We start from the raw sequence: 27,639 nt of genomic DNA on the forward strand, positions 1-27,639 counted from the left end.
CATAATGCAGACACAGGCACTGAGGTGTGTATGTCAGTCTGTGGTTCACATTTTAAAAAACATAGTCAAGTGCTGGGAACGTTAGTTTGGCAATCCTTCCACTGAATATTTGCATCTGAGAAAGATGTAAACACATGTCAAAATTGTAGTCTTTCACGGCAGTAAATAGTTTATGTCTCAAAAAAAATTTAAAAAGAATTAGGGTTTGTGTTAAACTAAAAACCAGGTTGTAATTCTGAAACTATAAACAGTGTTCTCAGCACTATTTTATTGGTTTAATTATTATGTGGATCGTGCTTGAAGATAAAAGATGAATGAATCAAAGAGTGTCTGGGAGTTTCTAAACATAAGCTCACATCTCAACACACACACAATTAAACAGTTTGTGAAGGTATTAGAGTCACGTGCATTTCTGGTTAAATAGTTCCAATTCAGATGGAAAGAAAAAGAAAGGACTTAGGTTTTTGACAGTTTTACTTTACAAATTCAGAATGATAAACGATTAGCACAAAAAGTCCTCTTTGAGCCCACTGTTTTGTGACAACAAATGCATGTTTTATGAAAGAAAAAATGTGTGCATCTCAGCCTGGAGTTTATTTTCCTTTCTTAACACCAGAATCTGATTCAACTGAATAACAAATTTAATTCACTAACATTCCTTACGTGTCAGGCTGTATGGAAACCTCTGGTGACATGAAGATAAAGGACACATGGCCCAGACTGATGTGCAGAGTACACAGTTCATAGGGGAGCCAAGGACACTGACAGCCACAACGTGACATACAGAATCTGTTCAAGTCCTAAGCTCACATTGTGAACAAAATGCTCTGGAAACAGAAGGAAGCGGTTAATCCTATCACGAGGGAGAGGAAACATCCCAGGAAGTCTTGCAGAATGAATAGAATTTCTCCAGACATGGGAAGTGGAGGAGATAGCCCAGAGAAAGGACAGCAAAGGCAGAGGAGTGGAAGGTTGGAAGAGCACGTTCTAGTCCGGAAATAAGGGAAGTTTAAGGGTGGCTGGGACACAGCTGTGACATTTTAATAGCCAGGAGGATGAGCGTTTCCATCCTGAAGGCGGGAACAGGGCAGCCCGTCACGGCACGGAGCACGGACTCCAGCTAGTGAGACAGTTCATTCGGAAGCTTGCAGTTTTCTGTTTTAAAGGAGTGAGTGGATGGAACATACTACAACCTGTGGGGACTCCTCACGTATTCAGGCCATGGTCCAATCCCATTGTGAGCCCTTCAGGGCCCTTTGCAATCTGGCACCAATCTGCACTTCTGGTCTCGTCTTCTGCCTCACTTCCCCTCTTCATGCTCTAATTGCAGCTGCGCTGCCAGTTGTGGTGTCTCTGTTACAGCAGATTAGCACAGTCTGAGGTCCATGGTATACAGCCGTTGACTTGGTGATGGTTTCTTTTCCACTCCTATTAGAAAGGGGCATCAGAAAAGATATTATTTATACAGGACACACAAGAGTACATATTTACAGTATTCCCCTACAGCTATGCTCTCTCTCCTGCCATCTGTCGTAATATATCCATAGGGACCTGAACCATCTGGACATTCCATTGAATATCACGTGAGTCCATTACTCCGGTGATATTGTGTTCATCAGATGAACAAGAAGTGGCTAGCAAATTGGAGGCCTTGGTACGCTCCATAAAAGTGGGATTAAACTCTAGGAAGACTCAGGAGCCTGCCACACCAGTACAGTGGTTAGGGGTATGCTAGAACATCGCATCAAATTAAAGGACACGCCACTGCATCTGCTACTTCTCAACAGAGCATTTGACCAGGAGACATCAAGTGCCTGTGTGCCTAAGGCTGCCCATCAAGAGCCAGGTCTTGTCAGACTCACCAAGTCAAAAGGGTGGGTGGACCCAGCAGTGATCTGTAGTAGATGGAGCAGTGCATTCTGGACCGCAGTGAGCAGGGTCAGAGGGTATAAAAAAGCTGCAGGCCAAAGTCATCAAAAACAGGAAAGTCTGAGAAACTGTCATAGCCAAAAGGAAACTAAGGAGACGTGATCGATCAATGGAATGGGGTAGAGGGGAACCTGAAACAGACAAAGGACACTAGGTAAACACTAAGGATATCTGAATAAACTGTGGCCTTTAGTTAATAATAATGTATTGATATTGGGTCATTAATTGTAACAAACGTAACATACTAATGTAAAATGTTAGTAACAGGGGAAATTGGGTGTGGGATATATGGGAATTTTCTATTATCTGCTCAATTTTTCTGTAAACCTAAAACTGTTCTAAAAATTGTCTATTAATAAAAAAAGATATAAGAACAAAAAATTAAACCTTGATTCTTATTTCACAACATATACAAAAATTAACTCAAAATGGATCATATAACAAATGCAAAATCAAAAACTATAAAAGTTCTAGAAAAAAAACAGAGAAGGAAATCTTCACCATCATGGGTTAGGCAAAGATTTCTTAGGACACAAAAAAGTGCAAAGCATAAAATAAAAAATTGCATAAATTGGACTTCATCAAAATGAAAAACTTCTGCTTTTCAAAAGACATTGTTAAGCAAATGAAAAGATAAGTGACAGACTGGAAGAAAAGGCTTTCAATACATGTAACTAACAAAGCATTTACATCTAGCATATATGAAGAATTTTTATAACTCAATAATAAGAAAACAAACACTGGCATTCAATGAGGGGAAAGAATGGCCTTTTCATAAATGGGTCTGGGTTAGTTAGACATCCTTAAGGCACAACAAGTAACTTTGACCCCTAATTCATACCATACACAAAAATAAATTCCAGGTGACCATAATCCTAAATATAAAAGGTAAAACAATAAAAGAAAAGAAAACAAAGGACACAAACACAAATCAAACCCAAGCAATCAAAATTAAATTAATTTAATCTTAAATTTCTGTTCCTCAAACAAAAAATTTTTTAATGAAAACACAAGTCACAGACTGAGAGAAAATAGCCTCAGTATACATATCATCCAAAATATTTTCCATCCAGAATATATCAAGAACTCGCACTGAACTGAGCTTCACAAAAGAAGATGTATGAATGGCTAAGAAGCATATGAAAAGATGCTCAATGTCATTAGTCATCAGGAAAATGCACATTCAAACCACAATGGGATCCTAACACACATCGTAACAATTGCTGGCGTGAATATAAAATGAGGTAATCAGATTGGCAAACAGATTGGCAATTTTTTGTAAACATACATTTACCATACAACCCAGAAAATTCTGCTCTTAGGTGTTGTATTAGGCAAGGTTGTACAGAAAATAGGATACATATATGGCGATTTACCATGAGGAATTTGCTCATGAAATTATAGAGGCTGAGAAGTCCCATAAAGGGGACAAGTGTTTGTGTGAGGGCCCTCGATGGATTGGATGATGCCCAGCCACATGGGGAGGGCCGTCCGTTTCACTGAGCCCATGATTCAAAGACTCATCTCGTCTGGAAACACCCTTATGGACACACCCAGAAATAATGTTTAATCTGGGAAACCTGTAGCCAGTCAAGTTGACACATAAAACAAACCATCACAAGCCAATAACTTTCACACGTTTACCTAAGAGAAATGAAAACTTATATCCACACAAAGACTTGGACACAGATGTTCATAGCAGCTTTGTTCATAACATCCAAAGACTGGGAACAGCCCAATTGTCCACTGGCAGGTGACTGGATAAGCACATTGTGGCTTATCTACACAACGGACCATTACTCCTCACGAAAAAGACTGATCTGTGCAGCAGCATCCGAGAATCTTAAAGACACTATTCTACTGGGAGAATGAGCGAAAGAAGCAAAAAGAATGCATACAGATGATTCCATTTATATGAAATTCTGGAAAAGACAAATTTAGTCTATGGGGACAAAAAATGGACCAATGGTTGCCTGTGGTGGGGGATTGGGAGAGTTAACTAGAATGGGGCATTTTGGGAGTGATAGAAATGCTCTATATGATTGTGGTGGTGACTTACGGGGATATTAGTCTTAGCTTATCAAAATGGGTGCATTCTATTGTAAGTAAACCATATCTCAATTTTTTTTTTTAAAGATTTTATTTCTCTTTTTTCTCCCCAAAGCCCCCCGGTACATAGTTGTGTATTTTTAGTTGTGGATCCTTCTAGTTGTGGAATGTGGGATGCTACCTCAGTGTGGCTTGAGGAGCGGTGCCATGTCCGGGCCCAGGATGTGAACCGGCAAAACCTTGGGCTGCTGAAGCAAAGTGCGTAAACTTAACCAGTCTGCCATGAGACCAGCCCCACAGTTTAAAAGTTTATTTATTTATTTGCTGAGGAAGATTTGCCCTGAGCTAACATCTGTGCCAATCTTTCTGCACGTGGGTCACCGCCACAGCACGGCTGGTATTGAGCGGTGTATGTCCATGCCTGGGAACTGAACCCGGGCCACTGAAGTGGAGTGTGCCAAACTTAACCACTAGGCCATGGGGCTGGCCCCCAAAAGTTTATTTTTTTAAAAACGGTTGAAACAGTTCATACTCCTACTGACAACATGTGTCCATTTCCTGATAGCCTCTGTATCACTAGTTATTATTGCACCTTTAATTTCTTGTCATTCTGGTGGGTGAAAAGGGTAATTTCCAACTTTTGAGATAAACTCCTGTGGATTACGCAGGAGGTATGTACGAACGAAGACCACATTACCGAGTTATATGCTAAAAGTTATTGCAAATGAAGCTGTTGCTAATGAGAAGGCGTTATGAGAGTCATCATTTATGCTTCTTCATGCTTTCATTTTTAAATAATTATCCTAATATTTCACTTTTCTCAAGAATTTCAACTTTTCAGGTTCATTCCAATCTTGGAGTCAATGTTTGTCTTTTTTTGTGTGTCCCTATGCTCCTTCTTACCAAATCCTAGGTTGATATAAGGATGGTGGGGCCTGGCCCTGTGGCCCAGTGGTTAAGTTCGTGCACTCTGCTTTGGCGGCCCTCGGTTTTGTCGGTTCAGATCCTGGGTGTGGACATGGCCCCTCTCATCAGGCCATGCTGAGGCGGCATCCCACATGCCACAACCAGAGCACCTACAACTAGAACATACAACCATGTACTGGGGCGCTTTGGGGAGAAGAAGAAATAAAAAATGAGATTGGCAACAGATGTTAGCTCAGGTGTCAATCTTTAAAAAAAAAAAATTTAAAAAAAGGGAAAGGATGGCGGAACCTTACCGCTCAATGTGAGAGTAGCACACAAGGTTGCTTCAGCCTGATCACCTCCGATGCTAGAGCCATGGCTGATGAGAAATCATGTGGTCCAACCTTCACGTTTTACAGGTAAGAAAACTGTCTGTGGTCGTGCAGCCGGTTGTGGCAGAGCTGGAACTAGAATGTTGGCCCCTTAACCCCTAGACCACCACTATCCCAGCTCCTCTCGTTGCTGCATGAGTCAGCAGAGGGGCAGCTCACTCGAGGCATTCAGATGCTGGCCCCCCAAACTGACAGTTCTTCACGTGACAAAGCTTTGAGAAATACTAAAATTACTTCATATCATGAGCTTATCCAAACAGCTTTCTCTGAAGGAAAAGAAATATGCTTATGATTTTTAAGACTAAACGAATAATGAGATAATGCCCTGGAAGATTCCTCAGTGACAGCTGTAACTAGGGCAAAGATATTTGTTTGACTAGTATAATGATGTAGGTTGGCGTCGAACAGCCCTGGATGCTGACTTTATCCTGGCATAATTTTTAATAGAGTCTTCTTTCACTCTGAAAAATGTCCTTGTTTGAAAGATAAATTATATTATCACTGTAATTATATGGGATTTCTAGCTAATAAGCAGCCCTGTCTCTTCTCCTAATTTTTTATTACCAGAAATAAGTGTAGGGGGTGGTGTTTGCGGAGAATGCCTTGTAATCAACTTCTAAATAATGCTGGGTTAGAAAAAATTGCACAATTCTCTCTTTCACTGTTTTAGGAAAAAAAAAAAATCTCAGCCAACTCAGTTGCCCAATTTGCTCAAGGATTACCTTGAAACACTGCTTTAGAAAACTTCTAAGATGCCAAGTGTCTATCCATCTGCTCTCTATAAGCAAATTACAGTCCTGCTCTGGAAGAAAATATTTTGATAGAATGTGGTATTAAAATTCATCAGGGGCCGGCCCTCTGGCCAAGCTGTTGAGTTCGCGTGCTCTGCTTCATGGCCCAGGGTTCATGGGTTCAGATCCCAGGCGCGGACCTACACACCACTCATCAAGCCATGCTGTGGCAGCGACCCACATAGAAGAACTGGAAGGATTTACAACAACTAGGATATACAACTATGTCCTGGAGCTTTGGGGAGGAAAAAAAAAAGAGGAAGATGGGCAACAGATGTTAGCTCAGGGCCAATCTTCCTCACCAAATAAATAAATAAATAAATAAGCATACCTTAAAAGAATCCTAAAAAAAGAAAAAGCTTGGCCAAGAAATGCCTGACCATCACAATTTAAAAAAGGGAAAAAAAGCCTCATCAAATTTAATGTGTCTACAAATTGAAGGCTTCTGTGAAACCCTAAGTTTGATAGTACACGTGTGCTGTCCATATGCATCTGTGAGATCTCTTCTTACTATAACTTTGGGCCGAGTGTGGGCTCAGAGGGGTGCCTGGCCTGTAGGATTCTGGAGGCTGCTTCATGCTCGGAGGCCAGGTCTGCCAGGAGGTGTCCCTTCTCCGTGTGCAGCTTCAGGCCGCAGAGCTCCGTAAGACAAGCCACTCTGGCGTTCTCTTCTCTGAACCCCTCGTCTAGCAACCTTGGCGCCTTCAGCCAGGAGTTTCCCTCTGGCTGCTGCTCCAGTGAAAGGCATTGTCATTCAGCACAGGCTCGTGAGGGGAAGGCGGTGGATTCGCTTCTGAAGGCCGCCGTATCAGCAGTCACAGAATCACCCAGTGGGTGGCTCCAACAGCAGAAGTTTCCTCCGTACTGCTCTGGAGGCTACAAGTCCAAGACCAGGGCGTCGGCAGCGTTGGTCCCATTCCGATGCCCCCGTCGGCTTGTACCCGGCTGTCTCCTCCCTGGGTCTTCACATGGTCTTTACTCTGTGGGTCTGTGTCCTGATATCCTCTTATGGGGACACCCCTGGTATCAGATCAGGGACCACCTCCTGACCTCATTTTAACTCACCTCTTTAAAGACCCGTCTCCGAATACAGCCACATTCGGAGGTCCTGGGGCTCCAACATGTGAGTCTGTGCGGGGACACATTTCAGCCTGTAACGGGCAGGCACTAGGACTTTTTCATTAGCCCACCTTGAAAAGCACGCGCGATGGGATCTCCTACTCTTCTCGCTTGTCCCTTCATGGGGTTTGTCTCAGACAAGAGAAAAATTAACGTATGGATTCCGCCATGGTACAGATGATAAGACAGGACGTACGATTAATCAAATGTGTCCTGCAAGGACCACCGCAGGCCCCGGTTCCCCATCCTGAGAAGAAACACGCCTTCTGTTCACTAACTCAACACCTGCCCAACACGCTCATCCCCCAAGAGGAGGCGTGAACACCACATCTTCTCCGAAGACACTGCTGACAGCTCCCCTCTGCGGCCTCGCGGGCCAGCCAGAGAGATGGGAGAGGGGGTCCCACACCGTCTGTCATATAATCCTTGTCTCTTTGCACGGCTCTTGTCACACTCTCTTATGATACGTTCTATTTACTTGGTCATCTTCTCAATTGGACCGAGGCTTCTCTTTCTATATCCCTACCACCCAGCCCCGTAACAATTAATAAATGAATAGGTAACTGGCTTTTCCAGTATTCTTTCTGAGACCAGCAGATCACCCAGAAGATACACACGTGTCAACAAAATGTGTCCACTAACAGTCCTACGTCCAGCCACGTGTCCTGTGTGAAACTCTCAGAAGAGTCAGAGAACGTCAAAATCCCATTAGGCACCACTGCGTCCGTGAATGTGTTACACGCAAGCACTCGTCTGGGGCCAATGTGCCAGTCTGTCAGGTTGTTTGTTTCCAGGACTGTTAAGTGAGGCAAGAGACAGGCGATCTTAAAACTCTGCAGCTCAAACTCCAGCCCAGCTGCCTGGGTTTGAGTGTCAGCTCAGTTATTTACTGGCTGTGTGGCCTTGGGCAAGTTGCTTAATGTCTCTGTGTCTCCGTTTCTTCCTTTGTAAAACAGAGATGAGAAGAATGTCTACTTCAAAGGGCTGTTATGAGAAAGAAAAGAGTTAATATACATAAAGTACCTGGAATTTAAGTACTTACCTGTGTAAGTGCTACTATTGCCATATTAATACTGTCACTGTTACTATCCAAGAAAAGGGAATCATTTAATTTGGTCCCCTGCTGTCATAATTCCAGTCAACCCCCTGAGCACAGGGCCCTGCACGGGGGGTGGGGGGTGGGCCTTCTCATGGCCTCTGCCCCATCCTAGCCTCAGTCCCTCGCTGGGCTTCCCCGCCAGAGAGGCCGCCCTCCAGACCCGGCTCTGGACCAGTGGCCGCCCCAGTGACGGACCGAGGCTGCAGGTAGCCCTTGTCCTGGCCGCGGAGCCACGGCCTTTCTTCTCACCACTTGTGTGTCCTGTGGGGCTGGAGGTGAAAAGAAAGGTCAGAGCCACCCCTCAAAGGAAAGAAGGAGGGAGAAGAGATAGAGAGTTTGGGAAGAAGACTACGCTTTTCAACACTAAAAACAAAAGCCGGGGAAGGAGTGGAATGGAGAGAAGAGAGGAGCGAACAGAGAGGGGAGGTGGAGGGAGAGGGAGGGGAAAATAGGGGGGAAGAAGCTGGGGAGGGGAGGGGACCAGGGGGGAGAAGGAGGGGAGGGGGGAAAAGGAGAGGGAGGCGGGGGATGGGGAAAGGAGCAGAGGGGGAGGGAGGGGAGGGAGGGGAGAAGGAGCCAAGGGAGAAGGGGGAGGAGCCTGGGGGGGGATAAGGGGGAGGGCAGTCGAGGCCCCAGGAGCCGGTGAGGGCTGCTCCAGGCCGGGTTTGGGAGCTTCTCCAGCGATTCCCCACATACAAAACATCCCAGGGCCACCAGCCTCCCCAGCGCCAGCTGTTTCCACTTCCGGCACATATGTTCACTCACGTAAATTGTTGACTAACTTCACATCCAGAATTTTAAACAGAGGAAAACCCGGGGCTGGTCTACACCCACCAGAAGAGCAGAGATAAGGAGGGGGAATTTCAACAACAAACAAACGAAAAAGCAGAACGATGCCAGAGAACCTACGTTTACCCAGGACAGCAGACTTCCCCCGCGTTTATGGCTTCCTGAACCAGCGCTGCTGCATCACGGTAGCGAAGCCCGGTGAACCGACTTCTAGGGTGAACTAGATAAGCGAGAACAGAGAAGCAGAGTGAGCTACGCAACCCATGGTGGGAGCGACAACAGGACCGCAGTCAAAAGCCTGGCTCACAGCGAATGGACACTACCGTCAACGGCCTGTAGTGTCAGGAGCTCAGAGTCCCAAGCCAGACCTCCACGGTTGAGTTCCAACTCTGCCACTTGGGAGCTGTGTGACCTGGTGTGAGTTACTTACCCTCTCTGTGCTTCAATTTTATCATCTATCGAATGGCGATCATAATAGTACCAACCTCATGGAGTTGTTGTGGGCTAAAATGAGTTCGTGTAAAACCCTTAGAACAGTGCCTGGCATTCACTAACACTAAGAGCTTGCTGTTTTTATTATATATACACTTGTGAATTTAAACTAGAATTTATTACTCCTCTTCGATATTTGCGACATAGGATTTCTCATGGGATTCTGGTTTGCTATGCTGTCAGGTGTGACATGCCTGACGTATCCTTTGCTAACCTCCATGAAAATACTATTGCTCCACCCTCATGCCCCCAAAATAATACAAGCTTGCAAATTTCCTGAATTTATTAAGTGTAAGGTAAGGCCATATACTCAAAGCAGATGGAATTTCTACAAACCACATCATCAATACCAGTGAACTGAGTACATTCTTAGTTCTATCCTGGGGCTGTGATCAGGAGAAGGGAAATGGGTCAGAGGAAGCAAATAGGAAAGTTTACTGTCTGTCCACATTAATTATAAAATCAGAAAAATTAATAACGTAAAAATAATAGTGCAACCAGACAATTAGGCCAGATTAATATTTGGAAGCGATTAATACTTGGATGTGGGCAAATTTGACTATAGAACTTAAGACACAATTGGGAGTAAGGTTGACTGACATGGTCGTCCCGTTTTCCTCCATCTCCTGTGACATCACAGGGAGGCGGGGTTAACATGCTGTCCTCAAGGCCCTCTTGGTAGGACGGGTGTCCTCAACCACTGTTACTGCTTAAATGCAGCATCTTTGACAAATATTTAGTGCTTTGGCTGTTTAAGGATGGAAGGAATGTGGCTAGAAGTGTATTTTCTGTTCATTTCAGGAAAAGAAATAGTCTTTCGGAGTTTTAGACCAACTGACATAACGTATCTCAACATTTAACTTGGGTTTGATGTTGCAATTTTTATATTTCTTCCCACATGCTTTTGGAAGAGTCTGTCTCCTGCTGGGGGCTTCCAGGATGACCCTCATCCCCAGTGTTTCTGACCATTTTTGTGAATTTGGTGTTTCTTTGGGAACAAATCTCTGCTGCAGTCGTAGCTGAGGATGGCTCAGATCTGGCCACCAAGGGCACTGTCCTGGGGAGAGACGAGTTCTCGCTTAAAGACATTGTTCATAAAAAGTCAACCTACGGAGACAGGTATGTTTGGAGGGCGAACCAGTGTGCTGGGTGTCCTGGGGTCCCCTTGTCTCCCTATCTCAAGGAGAAAAGAGCTTCCAGCGTACCAGTTACTGATTCACTGACTGGGACAGGCGTTCACCCACTGATGCACTTTAACCCGTATTCGTTAAAGGCCAACCACGCGCCAGGTACTCGCTCAGCAGTGACTTGAGCAATGAGCCCAATGGAGAGAGCGCCTGCCCTTACGGGGCCTGGATCCTAATCAGGAAATCCGAAATAGACAGGCAAGGAGACAAGTATAAAGCATGTTGGGAAATTGTGGATCACGGGAAGTGCCACCCAGATAAATAGAGCAGGACAAGATGGAGCGTAAGGAAAGGAAGAGGTCAGATCCAGTCAGTCCTCTGCTGAAAATCCTCCGGGCTCTGCGTTTCACCCTGGGGCAGAATGCTTTAAATATTGCACCGGGCAGGTCCTCCTTGACCTGACCCCGCTTCCACAACCTCTCTCGCCCCATCTCCTGCTTCTCTTTCCCTCTGCCGCTTCACCAGCTGCGCTGGCCAAAATGCTGAGCACAGATTCCTCCGCATGGGCCGGTCCTCCCCAGACACCTGCGTCCCTAATTCTTCCCCTCACTCAAGTCTTTGCTGAGATCTCGTCTTCTCAGTGAGTTCTATCCTGAAGCTTTGATCCTGAAACCTGCCCTCCGCTCCCACCCCCAATGTCTTTTACTCTCCTTTGTTTCCATAACTTATGGTCCAGCAGAGCCCATAATAAACGTATTATATATATCGGCATGCTATTGTTTCCAAAAGCCTGCACCTCCGTCCTTCTGAGCCTGCCCCAGGCTGCGGAGCCCCCACGCCTGCACCAGCAGAGGGAGAGCTCTAAATTCCTAGGAGCTTGTGACCCTGTGGACAGACGTTGGCCGGTGGCTGATAAGAGCAAAACTGGGAGAGTCCAGCTCGGGGCCTTCAGGTAGGACGATTGCAAGATGTAAGGACGCTCTGGAGTCTGCAGGCTCCAACCACAGCTTGCTCGCGGGGATTTCATGTGACATTGCATCCTGAGCTGGCTTTTCCCCTCCTCTGTTCTGCTTCCCCTACTCCACTCTTGGTTTCTCCTGGGAGCATTTTGACAAATCGCTTGACCCAAGTCTTCATGTCGGGATCTGCTTCTGAGGAGCCCAAGCGGGAGGATGGAGCTGACCTCTGTGAGGAGCACGGTGGTGTCCGATGAAAGGGAGAGAAGGCAGGCTGTCTGGTCAGATTGGTAAATTTGGGAGTGGGAAGATAAGGATGCCTTCTGGGTGTTTCTATTATGTCAGTCGTGTCCAGCTGGCAGGGGAGGGATGCTGGATTGCTGGGGAGAAAGGAGAAGGTGTGAAGAAGTCATCTGGGAAAGCCAGAGAATGAATGTTTTGGAGAGACTGCTAGGCAGTGTTGCTGGATTTTCTCCAGCCACGTCAGCTGCTTAGACTTAGAGAAGCTGGGGGGTTGGTCTTAACCAAGGTTGGCTGATTTCCAGGTAAGTAAGCTGGAGGGGAAGAGTTTAAAAGGTGTTAGGGTATAAGAAGGAGGCTCTTATACCCTAACACCATGGTAAGGCATGGAACCTTTGCTGGGGACAGAAGGAAGGGAGGATGACGGAGGGGCAGCCTAGCAAAGAGGGTCAAGACTATAGACTGTGGATCCTGATAAAGGGCAAGAACTGTCGGCACAGCGGGTGTAGGCCGTGGTGATGGGACGTGGTGGGCAGACAGCTGCGCGCCTGGAACTCAGTTTGTGGAGGTGAGGAGGAGGCAGTAATGTCGGGGGCGAAGGGAGACCAGCAGTGGGTGGCTGCCCTAGGGTAGAGCGCAGGATCCCTGGCTCTTAGAGCTTTCCTTGTCTCAAGGTTAATAACTGAACGTTTAGGTTTCTATACATTTGCTTTGATTTTTTGAGACCCTAGCAAGGAAGTGAGGGGGAGGTGACAGAACTACACTTAAAAGGTTGCCCCCGCCCCATTCCCCCCTCACGAATCTGTTCACGCTGTGCCCTGGAAGGCAGCCACCACCCCCTCCCACACACCCCTGGACACAGCAGCTTTTGGGTGGCCCAAGAATTTCTCTTAGTTTTTATGTTGGTTCCTTGGATCCGTGATCCCTAATTTCTGTAGTTTTCTCCGAGTTTGGTTTTAATGGAAGGATCCATGAGCCTGGGACTTGTTCTCGACCCGAATAGACTGAGCAATTTCTCTGCACGCTCCCTCTGAGTGCCAGGCCTGCGTCTCTGCTCTCCTCTCATTTCCACGGTAGTTCACTCTTCTAGAAGGAGATTCCTCTCCCCTGCTACAAATAGCTGGCACTGCCAGGTCCCACGCAGGTTACCTGGGGGTCCTGAGTCTTGGCCTCCAAGTGATCTGACTGGTTCTTTACGACGGTGTGACACCAGCAAGGACTTGGAATCTCTTTCATCAGCATCTCTAAGGCACGCTTCACTTCCCCCAACATACACGTGTGTGCACACACACACACGCACATAGACCTCCCCACGCAAACACACACATGCATGCAAATGCTTGCACAGACACACGGTCTTGCAGGCATCTAGCACAATGCAGGGAATCGATTTCCAATGCAGAAGCATTGGGCAGGATGGCTGGACAGTTGAGCACAGGTTTGGAAGTCAAGAGAAATGGACGCTCACCCTGACTCTCTCTCCTGGTGTTCTAGGAGAGGTGTCGTCTGTGCCCTGGATCCTCAGTCTCTGTGATGCAGGATCATATAACTTTTTCCCCTGAAGTCTTGAGCATCCTGGGTAGGAGGGGGAGGACAAGGAGATGCTGGCAGGAAGTCCTTTTCTGGATCAGGTTGTAGCCCCAAGACAGAGCATGTGGGTTTCCCCACCGAGCCAGGCAGAAGGGCCACCATGTGACTGTGACAGCCAACCTCCAGGGGTCTCTGGGAGCCCTTTGGGCTTCTCTGAAGATATTTTTCCTGTCCTCCTACCAAACCTGACCCGGGGATTAGTAGGATGCTTATTGTAAAGATCTCTTTCTTCTTTTGAATATGTACCCATCTAATATAGCTTTCACTGAAAATTTATGTCCAAATGGCTAAAGTTTCTAAGAACCTAGTGAATATGGCAAATCCCTCTTCACAATCAACAGTTTCAGCAATGGAGTTATTTAACGTGGCTCAGAGAAGTGGTGAAGAGTTTCTGAGGTTAGCTTTGCCTCCTGCCCCCAACAGAGCAGTTGGCACCATCGTGAATTAAGTTTTTCTCCCACAGCATCACTGTATCTCATAGCATAAGTTGGAAATGATGGGGGAACCCCAATTTTCTCTTAAATGAAAAAGACTTGCCCATTCCTGGCTCGTCTAAATGTACAGTATGTATGATTCTCGTTTTTTGTTTTGATTCAGGAAGATTTGCCCTGAGCTAACATCTGTTGCCAATCTTCTTTATTTTTTATGTGAGCCGCCACCGCAGCATGGCCGCTGACAGACGAGTGGTGCGGTTCTGTGCCTGGGGACTGAACCCAAGCTGCCAATGTGGAGCCCACAGAACTTCACCCAGTAGGCCCTTGGGGCTGGTGCCGTATGATTCTTTATTCACCACCAGCAGCATGGTCTCTTCCCTTTGCCCATATCAACTGTAAGCATTGTATCAACTGAATGTATTTTTCCAATATTTATCCAGGTATCTGCATAGCCAACTCTCCATTATCCATGGTGCAGGTCAACTGTGTTCTGCGGGCATCTCTCCATCCCCTCAGCCTCCCCTCAGCCTCCTTCCAGCCCCCACAGCGCCCTGTGTTGGATGTCTACTTGCACATGCCTCCCCAGAGGGCCAGCCATCCTGAGAGAGAGGGTAATGTAAAGGGCTGGGATGTGGAAGGAAGGAAGACGTAGGGGCTGGTTACCCACCATCTTGGACTAGTTTCATTATTTCTCCTTCCTCCTTGTGGATAATTGAAGTGTGAACACATGTTCTCAACATGTTACCTCCAATCTTGCTGAAACGCCCTGGACTACATATTATGTCCAGATTAATTTCTTCCCCCAGCCTGATGTAGAACCATGAACCGAGAGGTACATAATATGTGATATATTTTACAGTAACATTCAGCAAACTTGTCTACCATTGAAAGGTTCATTTCGAGTTGTGTTAATCGAAGGCAAGTTGACTCATTTGTCCACGACAATGCCCTCATTTCCCTTTGAGCAATTATCAAGTGTGCTTGACGCAGAGCAGCTGACCTTCGAATACAAGGCTGGGCTGGGGGTGGGGTGGGCCTGGACTGTCAGTGTGGATTTGGCAGCATGAGTTGCTCCAAAGAATCCTGATTTCTTATGCGTGAACTCCTGACCCCGGCGCTGGAGCCTGGCGAGCGGGCGGGAAGGAAGGTGAACTCCCGCTGATTCAGGGTCCCTCCCAGGCGGCCTTTTCCACGGTGTCAGCAGTGTTCACCTCACTTTCCTCTCCTCCCTCTTCCGCCCCCCTATAAGTCCTGTCCCTGGAAGCACTTCTGAGTTGCCAGGAATCATGAACATTGGGAAACAATCCAAAAAGCTGGGTGGCTACTTTATTTTCCGTAGCCCACACGGTCACACGTGGCCCCGGTCTCAGCATCTGGTCATAGGTGTGGACACAGCATGGCCTAAAGGAAGGAACATGGGACCACAAAGAGGGGCCTTCAGTGACTCAGGTACCAAGCAAGCATGTGGCTTGGAGGCCAGCCTTTCTTAAGGGCCTGTCTGGGTGAAGACCGAGAAATGTTCTATGGTGGTTTCAGAATTTTCTCCCCTAGCTTCATTACTTGGAGCGGTGCTTCTCGATGTTGAAGCTGGAGGTCTGAGGACCACACTTTCAGTAGGAAGATGACCAGGCCCCACGGCCACGTCGTTTCCAGGAGATGGTAACAAAACGAGGAGGAAAGGCCCAGATGTCAACATGCCTGCCATTGAGGATCACAGGAAGTGCCCTTAAAACAAATATCAGGTTCTGACCTGGAGAAACAGCTCCTTTCTTTGATTTCAAAACATGGCTAATGTTCCACTGTGCAAGAATATTTCGAACATCCCAATTGGAAAAAAAAAGGTTCCAAAGGCGAAGTCTAAGCAGCCGCACGAGGACCTGCTGTTACGCTTCCTTAGCTCTCTGGTGCAGGTGGAGCTCAGCTGTCTATCAAACGATGAGGAACTCAGTTGTGTGAGCAAACAGCCCTCATTCACATTTGACAAAATCTGCCTAAAGTAATAAGGTGATGAAAACTTCCGAACTTCTCTCGAGCTGGACATCTTCTCCCGAATGCCTCTGAACCTCTCCTGCGAATGCAGTTCCGTGGATGCAGAAGCTGTTTGCAGATTCCCTCTGCTAGTGTCCTTGGTCAGTCAAAGGCACCCCCATAGAAGTCCCGTGCGAGTGCGTGCAGCCGTCACTGGTAAAGCCAGCAGCTGGGTAGCACTTCTTTTCACACTTCACATCCTTGAGCTTATCCTTGGATTTGCGTGGGTGGCACCTGTTTGCACAGCCTACCCTCATCTGAGATTCTGCCTCCTCTACTGGGCAGGTTGAAGCCTTTTCTTGCCCCCTATAAAGCAACAGCTCATTCCTGAGTTGTGTGTGTCAAGCTGGTATGTCTACTCTTCTCATTAAAAGGTTCACTGGAACTAACCAATAAGATCACCCTTTGAAATATTTTCTGCGCTCTACTTTTAGAAGAAAGAGCCAGATCATCTAAAGGAAGCAAACTGGTATCATGGCTTTTGAGAAAATGAACAAACAACAAAACATGTTCCAGAATGTGTTGGGTCCAACACACAGTTACCCAGTTTCTTGCACTTTCTACATTAACATGTACTCACTAATCCTACCTGATTGTTTAGAATAAACAGTTATTCTGGAGCCCCTCATTAAACGCTCGAAAAAGAGCATAGGTTCAATATTTTACCCCAAAGCAGGAAATCAAACCATGTTTTTAGAAAGTAAATATCAACTGACAGAATGAATGACAAAGAAAGAGAGAGAGGGATTGACTGGCCTTTGTAGGGAAAAACTCGTTTTTTGATGCTTATGGTCAAGACCTTATTCTCATAATCCCCATAATCGTAGCTTACTTTTTGTTGCACTGGGTACCCAATGTCCATCATCACTGTTCTTCCCAGCTGCCCAGAGATAGAGGTCTTCTTAGTCTCCTTTTGTTGATGAGAAGACCAGAGATTGGGGCCGGCCCGGTGGTGCAGTGGTTAAGGTTGCACGTTCCACTTCTCAGCGGCCTGGGGTTTGCCGATTCGGATCCTGGGTGCGGACATGGCACCGCTTGGCAAAAGCCATGCTGTGGTAGGTGTCCCACGCATAAAGTAGAGGAAGATGGGCATGGATGTTAGCTCAGGGCCAGTCTTCCTCAGCAAAAAGAGGAGGATTGGCAGTAGTTCGCTCAGGGTTAATCTGCCTCAAAAAAAAAAAAAAAGACTGGAGATCATCTGATAATTAGCGTGACTGATCTTACGGCAAGTGAGCAGGACAGACATATTTTCAACTGAGGCAGCCTTGACTGCAAAGTCCGTGTTCTTACCTTTATGCTAAGCATCTGAAACAAAATGTTCACCAATGTCTTTTTTCTTAGCACCAGGTGTTAACAGTCAATTTCGTTCACCAGTTCCCGAGCCCCTGTCATGACCTGGTTGTGATAGGGAGCACAGAAATAAAAAAAAGTTACAGCTGCTGACTTCAGTTGAGCAAAAAACACCTTCTTTAGGGAATCTCTCCGGACAAACATTTTCAGAAAATTTTCCTAATTGCTCTTGAGATGGTAGCTTGAGTCTTCCATTCAATTTTTTTTTAACCTACCAGTTGATTTAGCTATCAAAATAACTCCCACAAAATTAAACAGTCTGTTCATGCATTTAACTCCCTGACTAATGAAAAACTTCAATACTGTCTCCTAAAGAAGGAACTGGAAGTGTCTTTTCTTGTCACACCGAGAAGACAAGTAAACATGTCATTTAGTCTCAATATGGAGTTATATTAGCTTTAGATGACAATGCGGTATTGCCATATATCAGACCATAAAAAAGATGCAAAACTGAACATCAGGCAAAGGTATTTTATGAAACAAGGCTGGAGCGTGATTTCTAAAAATCATCATTTCGTTTGCATAATTGCAATTGCTGGACGGGAATTCTGTAACCAGAACTGGTTATGTGGGTGAAACTGCTTCATATTTCAGGTTATGAAGTAGGCAGCTGCCGTGGCCCAGAAGAAGTTTCCAGAAGAAATCAATGAGCTAAATGTGTTTATTTATCAACATTTTTGGTGCTTTTAGCCCCCTGAAGCACCTGGTACGGGCCTCTGTGGGAGACGACACAGAGTATAAACAGATCATTGTTTGTTAGAACTCAAAAGGATGTTTCTGGAATATGCTTCTGTAGGCGCATAAAGCTGGTTATTGTTGAGCCTTTTTTCACCAAAAAATAATAACACTGATTTAGTAGGCTAGTTTGGAAAAAAGCCTAGTAAAATCCACCGCAGAGTTAGGATCTGCTTTGAAAAATTTCTCTGTCCTTAGAGGTCCACGGATGGAGTATTTTCTTTCCTTAAGTGATATTTGTCAAGCCGCTTCAAATCTGTTTGGGAACAAAATTGGAAATTAAAAAAAAAATTCTAGTAGTAGTAATTAAGTTTAATAAAATGTAATTCAATCAGGTCCCTGTTCTTTAGCATCGAAAATGTTCGATCTATACAAATTTATCAATAGTAACCATTTCTTAGGCCAATGTTTCATGTGTTATGAATTCGTCCAAAGAAAGAGTCATTTTCATAGTGACAGAATAAAAGTGCTTTCAATGGCACTTAGGAAGCTGCTTTTGACCAAAATAAAACTTTGGGTGTGGCAGCGAGTGTGGAAATGGGTGAAGAACTGATTTAGCATCCTGTGAGTTGCTTACCTATAGAAAAATTGGGCCTTGACCGCTGCAGGCCCTCAGGCCGGGCCCCGTTAAATAGCAGCACGAAGTTAGGAGGCCTTGAAAGTGTCGGCATTGATGTGTCGCAGGTTGAGAGTAGATTTGATTTATTTTCCAAATATTTAAATAGTTTGCCATGTGCCTGTGCGTTTAAGTACTTTATGGTTATTAATGCACTAGTCTTCATAATGCCCTAATTATCTGTTTTAGAGATAGGGAAACTGAGGCAGAGAGAGGCTCACTAAGTTGCCCAAGGTAACACACAGCTAGTGCTAGAGGGAGGATTCAAACCCAGGCAACTGGGCTCCCTTCCCCACTGTGCCCGGCAGCCATCCAGACGGACCAGCTGTGTGTTTGCAAACACTTGCAGAGCTGGCTCCATCCTAAGGCAGCTGATGCGATAAATCTGGTCTAAGACCCCGTCCCCTGCTCACCTGACTCGAACTTGCAAAAACATTATGTCTGTGGATGAAGTTTTGTTTCTAGAAGACACTCCCGCAATGGCAACGCGCTAACTGGGAGAGAGAATTCCAAGGCCGTGGGTACTCAGTGCCACTCAGTGCCACTCTGTGTACTCGGTTCGCAAGGCCGTTCACTCAGTGCAGGGGATCGTTTCCTTCTCAGCCGCGAGTCACCAGAGAGAGGTCAGACCTGAAGAAACGAGGCACAAGGTAACTTTCAAGGTAAAGAGGGAAAACAAATGAGCTCATAGCAGGTCCTGCCCGAGCGAGGAGGCTCGAAGAGGGAATTCTGAAAAACCTGAAAAAATTTTGTAAAATTATGCCTATGAAAAATTCATGGAAGCTTTATGTATTTATTTTATTGAGGTCACACCGGTTTATAACACTGTGTAAAATTCAGGGGTACACTATTATATTTCGGCTTCTGTATAGACTGTCATGTTCACCAGCAAAAGTCTAGTTGCCCTCTATCACGGTACACATGTGTCCCATTACCCCTTTTTCTCTCCCACTTCCCCTTCCCCTCTGGTAACCACCAATCTGTTCTCCATTTCTATGTGTTTATTTATTTTCCACATGAGTGAAATCATATGGTAATTGCCTTTCTCCATCTGACTTATTTCACTTAGCATAGTACCCCCAAGGTCCATCCATGTTGTCCCAAATGGCATAATTTTGTCTTTTTTTATGGCTGAGTAGTATTCCATTGTGTGTGTATATATACACCACATCTTCTTTATCCATTCCTCCATTGATAGGCTCTTGAGTTGCTTATGGAAGTTTTATTTTTTATAGTGAGAACACTGGAAACATCCAAAGACCCATCAATAAGGGATTCATTATTTTACAGTCACATGATGAGCAAGTCCATAGTCACTCGAGTTTCTATGCATTAGCTAGGATACGATCCCATTTTGTAAATATGCACATACATTAGTGCTGTATGTGTATGCAAAAATCTCAGGAGAATATGCTTAAACTGAAATCAGTGTTGATCCTTGAGGGATGGGATCACTGGAAATTACACTTTTTGTGCTTTATATTTCAGAATTATTTGCATTTTTGTAATAAATGTGCATTACCTTTGTAAGAATGAATAACATAGAGAAATGGTTTGTTCTTTTTTTCTAGAGCAGGTGTGTTAAAGGGGAGAAATGGGAATATTTGCAACATCGTTAAAGGGCTGTGTGTTGGATATTCAGAAATGGCTTTGTTCTCTCTGCCACACTTCCTTAACCCCCCAAAATTGCTTTTATTAGACTGCACTTTGATGTGATCCCATTGGCCTCTTGAGGAACATAAGAAACAGATGCACAACATTTGTCACTATATCTGCTGAAGAAACTATTGTTGAGGATGTTGCTCATTACATCCTGGTACCTCCCGTGTGAGAATTCACAGGAGACATCTTCCTCTGGCCTCGTTATCCTGAAGAGCTACTTTCCCCAACAGCTGGGCACCTTACCTTTGGGATGCTGGGACTCATATCTCTTTGCTTTGACTCCTGAGAAGCTTAGAGACAGAATTCTCGCCTGTTGATACAGATTTGGGCACGTTATTCTGCCAGCCAGCTCTGCTCTGATTCCTTTCTCTCTTTTCTTCTCTTGTATTTGATGGATCTTTGCAAGTTGCCTGAAATAAACATATTTCAAAAGTAAGTCATTGTTGAATACCCATTTAGTAACAGGTGTGCCACCTCCCCACGCCTCTGCAAGGGACGTCTGTTTGTACTGAGAGGAGCCTAGTGTTTCATGCAGGTGCCATAAGGACCACTTCTGCTTGTGGCTGTTCTACAGATTGGGATTATAAATGGGACTTTAGTTAATAAAAGGGTTCAGCTTCTTTAAAAATAGGTTCAGGGCTGGCCCAGTGGCATAGTGTAACCACGTTCTGCTTTGGTGGCACGGGGTTCACTGGTTTGGATCCTGGGCGTGGACCTACACACTGCTCATCAAGCCATGCTGTGGCAGTGTCCCACATAGAAAATAGAGGAAGATTGCACAGATAGATGTTAGCTCAGGGCTAATCTTCCTCAAGCAAACAGAGGAAGATTGGCAACAGATGTTAGTTCAGGGACAATCTTCCTCGCCAAAAAATAAAAAAATGAAGTCCTCTTTTAAAAAAAAAGAAAAAATACGTTTGAAAATCTCCGAAATAGAAGTGCAGTTGGACACTTTTTTAACGCATGAACTTGAATTATTTTACATAACATATTGCAGGTGTTACATAGAATATTCTTTCAATTTCCTCACTCGTCATTATTTATATAATTTAATGATTATTTTAACCTTGATCACAGGTATCCCTTCAGCCAAGCCCGTCTTTTTCTCTCGTTCAGAGCCAAACTTCTCAAGAACTGCTTTCAGTCACTGGCCCCTTTGCTCACCTCCTGCTCCCCTCTCAGCCCGTTCCATCTGGCCATTTGTTTCCCTCATCATCTTATTAAAACCGGCCACAGTAACCCCCACGTCCCTGAGTCCAGTGCACACTTTGCAGGCTTTGACTGCTCGGCAGCATTCAGTACGGTGGGCTGCACGCTGCCGTGACTCTCCCGATGCTTTTCTGTAGACTCTGGCCGACCCTCTTCTTGGTGAGCTTATCCTACTCTCACCAGCCATCGACATTGAGAGTCCCTCAGGGCGCTGCCTAGGTCCTCTCGTCTCACCGTGCATGTGTCCCCTGGATGATTCCGGGCTTGCCTGTGTTTTCAGTGGTAACAGCCCAGGGTCTCCTAAATTTGTATCTCCAGCCCAGACCCCTCTTCTAACTCCAGACCTTTGCATCTGACTGCTTAGTCAAGATCGCCATTGGGGTGACTTCAAACCCAACGTGACCAAAACGGCAGTAATGATGACTTCGTGATCTTCTGCACCAGCCTGTTCCTCTCTTAGGGGGTCTTACCTGACTGACTGACACTCTCTTCCGTCTAGTTCTACAAGCTGGAACCCTAAGGGCTCCCTGTCCCTCAGCCCCGCTTCCTACTCACCTACATGTAGCTCACAAATCTTTCTATGCCTATTTGTCTCTTTAGCCGCCATTTTAATCCAAGCCACCTTCTCCTCTCACTAGAATTATTTCAGTGGCCTCTTAACTGGTCCTCCTTAATCTACTCTTACCCATCTTCAGTAGCATTTTTCACGCTGCAAAGTGAAAAATCTGATCACATCCACTCACTAACATCCCCTTCTTGGCTTGGAACATGGCCGCCTCCCATTGCTGTTAAACAGAACATTTCACATGCCCTAAAAGGCCTCATCTTTACCTTATTCTCTCCTATACTTTCTTTGCCCCAGTCTCTTGAGCCTTCTTTGAACATGCCACAGAGCCTTTGCATCTGCTGTTACTTCTGTCTGGAATGTTCACTTGCCCTACCACTCCTTCCCTGTTAATCTTTACTCTTATTCAGATCTCAACCCAAACATTATTTTCTTAGAAAAGCCTTGCCTACTCCCATGAGATCTCTCATTTCGTGATTTAACTATCATTCATAGCACTTATCACATTTTGTGATTATACATTTACTTGTGAGATTATTGGTTAGTGCTTTAATAATACTTGTGGGATAATTGGCTAATGTATCCACACTAGCCCAAAAGCTCCAGATTGTAGGGAAAACATCAGTTATTGTGCATTATTACATCTGTAGCAACTAGAATAGTACTTGACCTCTGTCGGTGCTCAAGAAATATTTCTGGAATGATTAATGAATGAAATAAACCCTGCTTGTTATATATCGATTATACATTAATCTGTGTTTCACTGGACTCTAAATTAGATGGAATCTTTTATTCGGTTCTAAATCCAGTGCTATTTTGGCATGTAATGGGTTACTAGCAGATTTGAAAAGGAGATAAAAGATATTCCCAAACTAAAAATTTTTAATTGAAACGCTGGGATGATCTTTTAAGAGGATAACGAGAATTTTGCCTTATACCTGTGAAACTATCAAGACCATATTTCAATGATCATAGCTAATTAGAAAACAAATCAATAGCTCTATATGAATTATTAAGGACTTTTTAATTTAAAAATCACTTTATGATCTAGTAGGAGTAATGATGTAATCCTAGGTGATAAAGTCATTAAATTTTTTACAACAAAATATTTTATTACTAAGTTGTGACCCTTCAAAAATTAACGGTTGAACTTGAAAGGTAGAAGGACAACAAAATGAGCAGTTATTCAGATAAGCAATTTACTAGTAATTTTCCTCTGCATCAGTTTTCATGTCTTTAAAGATCCATGTCCTCCTTGCTACAGAGGGAGTTTGAGGTGGTAAAGCAAATCTTCAAAGATCCACATTACAGGGTGATTTTTCTCTTTACGAGCAACAATATTGGCTACCCAGCACTTCCGTTCTTAACTCTCCTTACTTTAAGTTACAATTCACTATTGCCCTCTAAATTGTGCATGCTATCTCATTTTTATAACTGTACATTACTGACATTAAAGTAGGTGAAGCAGTCAAACTAACAGAAAAAGATGATTTATTCTTTACAAAGTATCTATCGTGGTTTTGCGGCTTCTTGCTCCCCTCTTCCCAAGTCTTGGAGAAGACTTTGACGGACTGGGACACCAAACATACAAAACATCTGTGTCACTCAGGATGATTTATTAGATGTCTTACTTTTCATTTACTCGAGAAAGTGCTTTAAATGACAAGGGAGCACTGAAACCACATGAAAGCCTGGGAGTTGCCAGCCGCTAAAACATCAAACTAATCCAGAAGGGACTCCATCTAATACAAAAAGCGTGCCCCACAAATTGATAAATGGGACTTCATCGAAATGAAAAGGTTCTGATCTTTAAAAAGACACTGTTAAAAAATGAAAAGCAAGCCACAGACGGGGAAAAGTATTTGCAAAATCCCTGCTCTGATAAAGAACTCGTATCCAGAATATATAAAGAACTCTCACGACTCAATATTAAACACACAACCCACTTAAAAAGTGAGCAAAGTCTCTGAGTAGACATTTCATCAAAGCAGATATACAGATGATAAATAAGTATGTGAAAAGCTGCTCAATATCATTAGCCATTAGAGAAATGCAAACTTAAACCACAACAAGAAACCGCTATGTTAGAATGGCAAAAAAAAACAAACAGAACTGACACTATTAAGTGTTGGTTGAGCACATGGAGCACCTGGAACTTTCAGACATTGTTGGTCAAGACACCCTAGCTTCTTAGCAGTTTCTTGTAAAGTTAAGCATAGACTTTCCATACAACTCAGCAATCCCACTCCCACATATTTATCCAAGTGAGGTGAAAAGTTATGTTCACACACAAATCTGTGCATGATTATCTACAGTGGCTTGATCTGTAATCACCAAAAACTGGAAACAACCCAAATGTCCATGAACTGGCGGATATACAAATCAACCTGTGGCACCTCCATACATTGGAATACGACTCAGCAATAAAAAGGAATGAAAGTCTGCTATATGCAGCAACACGGATGTCAAATCAGAAGCTCAAGTTTGCCTGGGTTGGCAAATGCCCTCACAGCAAAGACGACTCTCACGCTTCTCTTTATCACTCCAGGTTTCAGCTTTCACTTAGATTTTGGCCTGATCATTCCTTACTATCTTCTCAAAGCTTGAATGGTTTTAAGAAGATATTTTAAGTCTTTTTATCCAGAACTTCTAGTCGTCAGCAGAAAAATTGCTCCAAATAACATAGTCCACCATATTGCCAGAAACGGAAGTCGAGGGATTGTATTTACCCATGATCCAAGAACAGACTTGATGTGAGCAGATTTCAGGATCACAGATAGAGTCAGGAGATGTCTTCAGGGAAAAGGGAAGCTTTCCCAGTGCTGCTCAAATCTCACCACAGAGGAAGGTGTCTCCTCAGAGTGCTGGATTGTGGCAAGAGAAATTGTGGTGCCAGCAGGGGTATCCTTCATGGGGCAGCATCAGAACAGCCTACCCTGTGGAATGAGTCCAATCCCATCGGCCCCTTTAATTCACCACCACTTCCCCCAGTCTAGGTAGCCAGAACCACTTGAAAATGGGACTGTGATGCCCTGTCTATTGGTGGCCTCAGCCTACCTGTTCCAGCACTGCCATCTGCACTATTCTCGTCTGGCCATTTCAGACTCAGTTTCCCTTTCTCCCTTCTTCAGCTTCTCTTCGTTTGTCATCCTGGGTGCTTCCCACGTTTCTCCATACTGCTTCCCCAGATCTGTGCTCCTCATGCTTCCTGACCCTCCCTGCCCCCGGACCTGCCCCGCTGGGTGCGACCCCTCAGAGGATGGCATGCTGCTCCCTTCGTCAGAACCTTGAGCAAGACCCCGACGCTCCATGCAGGTTTTGTAGCCCTTTGCACAAGAACCTTCCATCCAAACTCAAAAGTGTAAGACTGGAACCTGTCTTCCGTGTCGAATGATCCATTTCTAGGCTCAACGGCATTTTAAACGCTACTGGAAAGTGCAAGTTTCAATTTCTTACATTTACTATCCTGTTTGATTCATTTAAGAAATTTGAATGGATGTGAATTATATGCCACTCTGACTTTAATACCTTTTAGGTGTAGTTTCTACATCACATCAAAAAGAAAAATGAGCTCCATCTGCAAGAAACATACTATTGAAACTAATAATTTCTTTCTTTCTTTCTTTCTTTTTTTCAGTCCTCACTTACTAAGAGGGGTACAAAGATCAGCTCTGGGGGCATATAAAGGTAAACACTTAGAATCCTATTGTGTCGGAACTTAAATAACTGTTTCCCAGTATCTCAGATGGGCTTATACAATGACGGTCTGTAATGATATCATGAACACTAAGCCTGGAAGTCCATGGTTCCAGAGGAGTTCAGTGTTTCAGCAGTGTCCAGGCCCTTCTGTCTCCTCTGCCATCCTCCTGAGAAGCCTTTGTCTCGGGACGTGCCTGGCACCGTCGTGGGATGGCTGCCAGAACTCCAAGCCCGACGGCTTCACACATCATGTGAAAGGCAGCCAGAAGGGAAGGGGGCCCTCTTCTCACAGTCTTCTCATTTTATTAGGGAGAAGTTGCCTTACTGAGCACATGGACCAGAACATGCTGTATGAATGTCCCAGGGCTGCCAAAACAAAGGAACACAAGTCCACAAGTGGAGTCACTGATGCGACAGAAATGTACTATCTCAGAGTTTTGGAGGCTAGCAATCTGCAATCGAAGTGTCAACAGGGCTGGCTCCTTCTGAGGGCAGTGAGGGAGAATCCGTCCCAGACCTCTCTCCTTGGCTTGTCCCTGGCTATTTTCTCCCTGTGTCTCTTCACATTGTCTTCCCTCTATGCATGTCTGTCTCTCTGTCCAGATTTCCCCTTTTTATGAGGACACTAATCATACTGGATTAGAACCCACCCTAATGACCTCATTTTAACTTGATTACTTCTGTAAAGTCCTTATGTCTACTAAGGTCACAGTCTGAGGTGCTGGGGGTTAAGACTCCAACGTATCTTTTTTTTGTGGGGAAGCAATTTAACAAATGCCCAACCCTAAACCAAACACCAGAAAAGGAGAACTGCTTTGCTTGGCTCAGACCAGTCACATTCATGCCCTGGGACTGAAGGCAGGGCCGCCTTCCCTGAGCACGTGGCCACCAGAACAAAACTGGTTCTCCACAGACGAGGGGAAAGGGGCCTAGTTATTGCGTGGGGCACCCAACAGTGTCTGCCATGGGCACCCATTCAGTTTACTCTGGGGAAACTGAGGCCCAGGGAGGTGAAGTGACATGCTTAAAGTCACATCACCAGCTTTGACAACCCAGTCCTTGCTCTTTCTCTGACGCCATTCTGAGATGTGTTGTATTAGTGTTGGAATTCCTAGCACTTTCTTTTCCTGGAAATGAGATCTCTCTTCTTTTTCTTTCTCTCCTAAGACGTCTCTACTTGGGGGTGGAGTGGGGGAGAAGGCCTCAGTTAGCCTCAGTAATCTTTTCTCCCTGCCCCAGTCCCAAAGCCATAGCACTCATTCCCTTTTTGCTTCTTTTCATCCCAGGGACCCCTGACATGCGACTCGATATAATTCCAAGTTTTGAGATAAAAGTCAGAAGCGAGACAAACCAAGGTAACTTTAGTTTCTCCCTGATACGTAGAGACAGAAATGGCCATTGCCTTGATGTCTAGTGACAGAAATGAGGTAATACGCAGGAGAGTAAGACAGAGAAGTACGAGCAGACCGCAGCATCCTGTGGCCGAGACATCGTGTGGCGAGAATCTCTAAAATAGAACCACACAATAAAGCTTTGCAAGCTGTTCTCAAAAATGAAATCTTCCGAATTCAGCTGGACCTTCCAATCAGTGCCGGCTACACCTGCCAAGGCTAGCTCTAATTTTCCTCCTCAACCGCCCTTCCTTTCGAAGCTTCTCTTTTACCAAGTTCAGGAAGCAAGTTCAGGAACCCAAGCTCACTATGGATTCTCAGGGAAACCAAACAGAACAGGAGCAGAGGAATCACAGCATCGTATTTATCTTTATGATTAAGTACAAGTAGGTAAATAAGGCAGGGCCTTCACAATTAATTGTCTCCTGTGTATGTGGCATTTCTTGAAATAAATGATAATTTGGTCCCAGA

The 27,639-nt window shown here is 44.9% G+C and overlaps 1 protein-coding gene and 1 long non-coding RNA gene across 3 annotated transcripts; one reads left to right on the forward strand and one right to left on the reverse strand.

Moving 5' to 3' along the window:
- Positions 1-456: 456 nt before the first annotated feature.
- On the reverse strand, positions 457-9,362 carry LOC111771407 (uncharacterized). 2 transcript variants are annotated; one of them, XR_011434350.1, is made up of 4 exons: positions 9,195-9,362; positions 8,077-8,170; positions 1,863-2,060; positions 457-1,428 (listed from the first exon to the last, which is right to left on the reverse strand). It is a non-coding gene; the product is annotated as an uncharacterized lncRNA (long non-coding RNA). The 2 variants fall into 2 exon arrangements; XR_002805228.2 differs by lacking the exon at positions 9,195-9,362 and adding an exon at positions 8,481-8,713.
- LOC138921620 (uncharacterized) lies at positions 8,924-27,639 on the forward strand. Its single transcript, XM_070256202.1, has 7 exons — positions 8,924-9,491; positions 10,478-10,685; positions 11,483-11,645; positions 14,132-14,308; positions 14,392-14,524; positions 25,716-25,765; positions 26,087-27,639. Exons 2-6 carry the CDS (start codon positions 10,592-10,594, stop codon positions 25,761-25,763), a joined length of 615 nt encoding a protein of 204 aa, XP_070112303.1. The 5' UTR covers positions 8,924-9,491; positions 10,478-10,591; the 3' UTR covers positions 25,764-25,765; positions 26,087-27,639.

This window comes from Equus caballus, chromosome 31, assembly GCF_041296265.1.
Source record: "Equus caballus isolate H_3958 breed thoroughbred chromosome 31, TB-T2T, whole genome shotgun sequence".
Taxonomy (NCBI): Eukaryota; Metazoa; Chordata; class Mammalia; order Perissodactyla; family Equidae; genus Equus; species Equus caballus.